Source organism: Grammomys surdaster, unplaced genomic scaffold (assembly GCF_004785775.1).
Source record: "Grammomys surdaster isolate TR1022 unplaced genomic scaffold, NIH_TR_1.0 137, whole genome shotgun sequence".
NCBI lineage: Eukaryota > Metazoa > Chordata > Mammalia > Rodentia > Muridae > Grammomys > Grammomys surdaster.
This window is the reverse complement of record NW_021604595.1, coordinates 9,200,107-9,207,510: the sequence shown is the minus strand read 5'-3', so window position 1 is coordinate 9,207,510 and position 7,404 is coordinate 9,200,107. Positions and strand designations below refer to the sequence as shown.

The window sequence follows — 7,404 nt, the reverse complement described above, 5'->3', positions numbered from 1 at the left end:
GAGAGAGAGAGAGAGAGAGAGAAGAGTACTTTCAAGTTAAAATGAACTTCGTTCTTGCTAATTTCTGCTCTCTCATGCCCTTTCCTGACCTTTCCTTCTGGAAATGCAGGGAGAGGCTGGGACAGGTGATATCACATTCTTGTGACAAAGCATGCTCACCTCCTGTCCCTGAAGCATTCTCATTCCTCCAGACACAGGCCAGGAGTGAGTTGGAGAGCTGTGGGAGTGGGAGAGTGGGGTGTGTGTGTGCTGTGACCACTCTGGCACACAGCAGGTGACATCAAGGAGAAGGGATTTTTCCCTGGATAGACAAGAACTAGAAACCCCAAGTCATTGATTGCCTTTTACATCAGGGTGAGGGATGGAATGAGAGAAGGTCTCACATAGCTCCATATTGCCTTGTACTTGCTGTGTAGCCAAGGAAGTTCTTGGAATCTGGAAGTCCTTGATTCTGGCACTTCTGCCTCCTAAGTGCTGGGACTGCAGAAATGTGCCCCATGCTCTGTATCAGTGTCATTTTTATAGACCCTTATAAAGAAGGAATTCCATCAGCTGGATACCATCCGCTCTAAGCACAACCTAGTACAGTTAGCAGGTACATCAACCCGCCTTAAGCAACCTGCTGTAACAAAGCAGCCCAGGTTTGACAGCTTATAAAACAGAAATTTCCTTGTTTTTCTCAAGACTGGAAATGCAAGATCAAGCATCACTGAGTTGATTCCTTTTTTTTTTTTTTTTTGGCCTCTCTCCTGTGGCTTTTAAGTGATGTCTTCTCCCTGTGCCTTCGTGTGTCTTCTTACAGTATCCTAATTTCCTCTCTCACAAGATCCCAGTAAGACTTAGGCAGTAGTGGCACACACCTTAGATCCCGTGCTTTTGGGGCAGAGATAGGTGGATCTCTATAAGTTCAAAGCCAGCTTGGTCTACATAGTGAAACCTTGTCTCACAAAACAAAACAAACCCCCAAACCCAGTCATGTTCCCAGTATCATTATACATCATCTTCATGACACCCTCAAACCAGCAACTATAGCTGGTCTCTCGTAGCATCTATACGTCCCCTCTAATCTGCCTCATCCACACCAGTTACCCAGGTGGCATCACTACCTTCCCCCATCAGAGAAGCTACTGTATCATAGTAGAGACTTACCTTCTGCCTTTCCCTATGCCCAGGTTCTCCTCAGTTGAGAAGGTGTAAAATGGTCAGCCTTGCATTTCTATAGGGACCTTTACTGATGACACTGTAGGAACCAAGCTAACTGTACAGGACCTGAGCAGCCCAAACCTTCGGACTAATATTTCGTCTTTCCTCGTCTTTCCTTTTTTTAAATACCTGCTCTGCCAATGAACATCTGAAAGCATCACTCAGTTAAGGGCATAAAAATAGCCTTCCAAACCAGTATGCAGAGAGAAGAAAGAGGCAGAATCCAGAGGAGGTGGGACATTGCATGTCATCATAGCCGTGACTTGGTAACACGACATAGAAGAGGTTCTGGAAGGACACGCATATGCTCACCTTCTCTTCCACTCTTGAAATGAGGCATTGTAGGAATTGGGATTTCCCCAGAAATCTCATGCTGAGAGGGAGAAGGCTGAAGCCTAGTGCCAGCCAGTGGGAGAATTTGTAGCTCTAGTAGAGTTTTCACACAGTGGGACAAGCAAGTGCCTGACCAACCACCTTGCTGGAGAGACTGGAGCCCTGACAAAGATGAGTGAGTCCAAGGTGGGACCACACCTTGACTGGCACTGTTTCATACCTCTGGTCACCCTCTTGGTCTTGGGGCTAGTCACTGGATCTACTTGTCTCTCTTCTCACTGTGGTCACATTTAATAGATTTCCCTTTTCTGCTTCTCCTCTTTATGTGTTTGGCTTACTAAATAAAGATGGGTTGTTGAACTGGCTTAGTGGGGTGGGGCCTTGGCTCTGACTTTTAATGACCCTTAGTAACACTGCCGCAGAGCTCTGGGGACCGGTCCAACTTTCCGTCATTCCTGTTCCGACTCATCCCAGCAGAATCCCTTATTCAAACAGAGATTTTTCCCTTCTATGGTGTTTGCAGAGACATTGCTTACAGTTTTTCTACTACCAATCACCCAAGGCTCCCAGATGAACCTATCCCTTGGTCTCCCCTCAGCCTTCTCTGTCCCTTCACTCAATAATTACGAATGCAACGCTGAAATAGTTACCAGCCATTGTTTCAGAGGCAGAAGATGCAGAGCAGGCAAAATGGCCTAAAATCCCAGCTTTTCCAGAGCATGTGGCCCAGCCAAAGAGCAGCAAGGCATTGCGCAGAGAGAGGGACAGAAAATAGCATCTCCCTCCCTTTCATATATGTACAAAACACTGTAAGATTAATGTCACATACATCATGAAATGTTCATGAGTCATTTACAGTCTTACATGATTTAATATCTGTTTATGAAACAAAGATGAATGCATACATGAAATTATAACTTTGTAAAGGTTATCTATAACTACATTGTATAGGATTTATATGTATGTTATCAATATGATACAAACATCTACACATGCATTTCTGTGGTTTACACATGTGCATGGACACACATGGACACTCATCAATCAGTAAGAAATACCAAAATACAAATGAGTTATGGAAAAGCATTTGGGTAGGCTGTATCAGTCAGGGTTCTCTAGAGCCACAGAACTAATGGAATCTCTCTATATATTGAGGGAATTTATTAATGACTTACAGTCTGTAGTCCAACTAACCCAACAATGGGCAGCTATGGATGAGAAGTCCAAGAATCTAGCAGTTGCTCAGTCCCATGAGGCTAATTGTTTAAGCTGGTCTTCTGTAGAAGTAGGTTCCAACAGATGTGCTGGCAAGTAAGTGCAAGCAGGCGAAGAGTGAATCTTCCAATGTCCTTATGTAGGCCTCCAGCAGAAGGTGTGGCCCAGATTAAAGGTGTATGCCACCACATCTGGATCTGGGACTTGCTTTGTCCCAGGATTGACCTTAAACTCAGAGATCTCCTTGCCTTAGTCTCCTGGGATTAAAGGCGTGTACCACCTTGCCTGGGCTTAAGCTTTTCATGGCCACTGTGTCTCAAGATCTCCATGCCATGATCCAGGTCAGAAACTTGTATCTCCCAGCCTCAAGATCTGGATCACAGGTGACCCCTCCAATTCTGGATTGTAGTTCATTCCAGATATAGTCAAGCTGACAACCAGGAATAGCCATTACATAGGCCTTTCTGAGAACATGACCTCGAGGTGGTGACCAGGGCTGGGTTGTTGTCTCTGGTAGAGAAGAGGGTTACCGAGGGAGTGGGAGCCTCTGGGAACTATCAGGGAGAGCCAGCTCGCTGTGCTTGGCACTGGCGGGGAAGGCAGTGTGTCTGAAGTGGTTGATCCAGAGTAGGGAGAGGAAGAGTGCAGAAGAGCAGGGTGACCAGGGTGGGGAGTCGTAAATGCCAGTGGTAGTCGTTTTGAGCCGAGTAGACCCTCTCCTCCCGTGTATTAACAGAATCTCCCTGGCTCCCGAATCACAAGGGGAGACTCTCTTGAGAGCTGTCCTGACAGTAAGATGGAGAAGCAACATGGGCCAAAATGGTAGCTTCAAATGGTAGAGGGAAATGATCTGGAGAGGCGTGAAAGAACGAGATTAAGACCGTCTGTGCTATCCTGGTACAGCAGTAAACACACCACGTTATCTCAACACTCGGGAGACTGAGGCAATTGGATTGCTAATTCAAGACCAGCCTGAGCTACATGCAGAAACTCTGTCTCAGAGTTCAGTGCTGGCATGCTTCCTTACTGAGGCTTAGTATATAACATGCCAAAGGTGGAGGTGACGCGCAATAGACTCCCTCAGAGCTGGGAGAAGAGACAACACAACCCGGAAGGGCATCTTCCATCCCTGTGCTTTTAGAATTTACCTGGAACTCTCACTTGCGCATGCGCAAACTTCTTTGGGTCACTGTTTTCTTCTGCGCTTCCTTGCTCATCTTCCTCAAGTGCCTTTGAGCCGTTTGTTCTAAGCAATTTAAGCTCCTGGTGGACTAGGACAGCCCAGTCATGTTTCATTGGCGTCTCATCACACCTGATTTGGTTTCCGCTGTCTCTAGTTCACCACGCACGACCTTTAAAGACAGGTACGTTTAACTGTGTCTCTGCCCTTTCCCCCACAGGTCACTACGTACATGACATTTGCATCTACGGAAACGGAGACTTGCCGTGGCTAATTAATTCTCAAAGCCTGTTTGCTAACAAATTTGAACTCAACACATACCCTCTTACTCTGGAATGCCTAGAACTGAGGCATCGCGAAAGAACGCTCAATCAGAGTGAAATTGCCGTACAACCCAACTGGTATTTCTGATCCGCGGCAGCTCTGGCCTGAACGGAAACTGAAGACATATAGAAGAGTCTTCTTTTCCAAGAGACTCTTGTCTTGGCTACGCTGAAGGCTTTTAGGGAAAAAAAATGGTTTCAGGAAACCGTCAGGACCTGGCAACAAACACGCCTCTGCTTAAACTATCCACTGGACACTGTGGTATATTTGACAGGATGGCTGCACAGCAGCTGTCTGGCCGTTTCTTTTGAATGTCTTTTCTTTTCTCACCACCACCCCCTTCCTCTTCCTCTCTTCTCTGGTTTGTTTGTTTGTTTGTTTTGTTTTTTTAAGATAGGTAGGGTCTATATATATATATGTATATGTATATGTATATGTATATGTATATGTATATGTATATGTATATGTATATTTGGCAAGCCTGTTTCTTATCAGGTAGCCCAGTATGGCCTTGAACTCAAATCAGTCCTCCCACCTTGGCTACCTAAGGGCTGCTATTACAAGTGTGGACAACCACACCTGGCTCTGATGTCTGGCAGTCACTTGATGCTCATCTCCGTCTCAGTCTACTGAGTGGTCGAGATGATAAATTCAGATGCATCAGATCTCTGTGCCAGATACTCATATTAGTATATTCTGTTAGAAAGGAGAATGGTGGATAATACTAAAAAAATCAGAACTTAGCCGGGCAGTGGTGGCGCACACCTATAATCCCAGCACTTGGGAGGCAGAGGCAGGCGGATTTCTGAGTTCGAGGCCAGCCTGGTCTACAGAGTGAGTTCCAGGACAGCCAGGGCTATACAGAAAAACCCTGTCTCGAAAAACCAAAAAAAAAAAAAAAAAGATCAGAATTTATTTGAGAAGGAAACTCTTTCCATATTCCTAGCAACTATATTCTCAGGCATACACAGGCACAGAGACAGCTTTCTGGTAACTTACCAATTCCATTTGATACAAACTGATCCTGAAGAGCTGCGGAACTATATATAGTTCAGTGCCCAAGCATTTGACTGACATTTGTGCGTAGTCAGCCTTCATCTCCAGGAACACGCACAGGTTCTGTGAACACCGACATTTTCAGTTTACTTGTTGTCTGAAGTTCTGCAGACAGTACAAAGCCATTAACAAGCAACTGACAGCACAAGTGTCGTAAGACGGGAGGTGGCTGCAGGAAGGAGGACCTCAGGGATGCCGGACGTTTCCATATTCTATTCCAGAATGTTCTCTTTTCCCAGAGAACACTGGAACATCCTCACAGGAATGAAGGAATTCTTTCTTTCCCACAGGAAAGGTGCTACTACGTGGGTCTGGAACTTGTGAATGACTCGCTTCTGGGGTTCTGTTTCTATATGAGAGATAGAGATCCAGTTCTGTTGTATACAGCTTTAACCACGTCAGGACAGCCTCTAGCTTGCAATGATTGGTGCTACCAGGAGCACCTGAATCTCTAAGAGCTTTTTATGACAGGTGGATGGACATCTGTGTCATTTTTCCTTGTTCCCTCTCCATTCATTCATTCATTCATTCATTCATTCATTCATCCATTCGTCAGCCTGCATTCAGCAAACACCTCTTGGATGTCTGTGATCCTCCAGACACATGCTGACAGACACGAGGGACGCAAGACAGATACTTTCTCCACTGGAAAACTCTGAGGAGTGGTGTCATCAGCTTTTGAAACCCTGCTCTAGAGTCTTACAAAATGGCTACACCTCACACATACCCTGGCCTGGCTATATATTACGTCAGGCCATAGAGATCAGCAATGTATTAATTAATAGATTAACCCAGAGACAGGAAGGAGGAAGCGAAAGCTAAAGCCTCTTGTGTCCGCAACAGCTCCTTTTTGTCTCGTTTTAGTCAAAAGTCCTCGCGTGTACCCGCCCCTCTCGTGGGTTACATGAGTACCTGCATCTTGCAGATGGTGTAACAAGATGGTTCATGATCATTAAGAAGCAAATTGTAAGAATTCAGGTTGTCTTTCTGCTTCTCTCATTTCTTTAGGGATGTGGAGAGAAGATAAAATAAAGCCATCCTTAGTGTCTCTAGAGAAAGTGGAGTTTAAGAATGGTCTCAGTGTTACTAATGAGAAAAAGTTCTGTCACTCAGAAAAAAAATATGAGGTCAGGACTCAGCCTGACTACCTGAGTTCAATTCCTGGGACCCACATGAAGGAGGCAGAGAGTCCACTCCACACATGTTCTTGCACCAGGCACCCCCCCCATATACACATACACACACATGAATAACTGTAATTTGTAAAATGTGATTTTCTCTACTAGCGCTTTTGCATTTAGAAATATTTATTCTAACGGGGGAAAAAACCCACTTGCTTTAAATGATATCACTTACCACAGTTTCATTCTTCTGCTGTAATTATACCAACTGAATGTTACTCATCTTTAAAGGGAATCACTTCATGTAAAAAAAAAACTTTCTTGTCTCTTCTGCTGAAAAATAAAACGGTGGTGTACCGGGTAGTAAGATAATCAAATGATGAGAGGTAGGAAGCCCATGGTCAAGGCGAAGTCTAAAGCCGGGCTGTTTTTTATTTGATTTTTTGGATGAGCATACCTGAAGACTAATGTTTTACACTGGATGGAGATCTCATGGAAAATGAGACTTTTTTTCTTCCTGGAGAAGTTTACATGCCCATTGTCGGTCACCTCTTTACTGTAGATACTGTTGGAAAGACTGCAGCATTTGAGCGGGTGAGCTAGCAGGGAGTGTACCCATATCTACTGTGTCCATTTTGGTTTTGAGGATGTTTTCTGTTTTTGTTTCCTTGGAAATAAATTAATATATTGTTTTCCACCTTCAGGAATAATGGATATTTTTTCGATAACTGGGTAAAATGCACTGGTTCCCCAGCTTTTAAAAGGACAAAAGAAATACATTTAAACATGTATAACTGTCTGACATCATCTTTCCACTAAAAAAAGAAAAAAGAAAAAAAATTGACCTTTCCATTTGTGGGCTAAGGGGAGAGTGATTGAATACAAGGAGATGAAATAGAAAAGTGGCAATTGGTTTTATTTATACGTGTGTGTGTGTGTGTGTGTGTGTGTGTGTCGTATGTATGTATGTAT

The 7,404-nt window shown here is 44.3% G+C and overlaps 1 protein-coding gene across 2 annotated transcripts in view; it reads left to right on the top strand.

Moving 5' to 3' along the window:
- Positions 1-5,084, top strand: part of Gcnt2 (glucosaminyl (N-acetyl) transferase 2 (I blood group)) — a 66,329-nt gene extending 61,245 nt beyond the window's left edge. For both annotated transcript variants that reach the window (XM_028763198.1, XM_028763197.1), the window contains exon 3: positions 4,152-5,084. In XM_028763198.1, the coding sequence (XP_028619031.1) occupies positions 4,152-4,342 (191 nt within the window). In that variant the 3' untranslated portion in view covers positions 4,343-5,084. The remainder of the gene's footprint in view (positions 1-4,151) is intronic.
- The last annotated feature ends 2,320 nt before the right edge of the window (positions 5,085-7,404 follow it).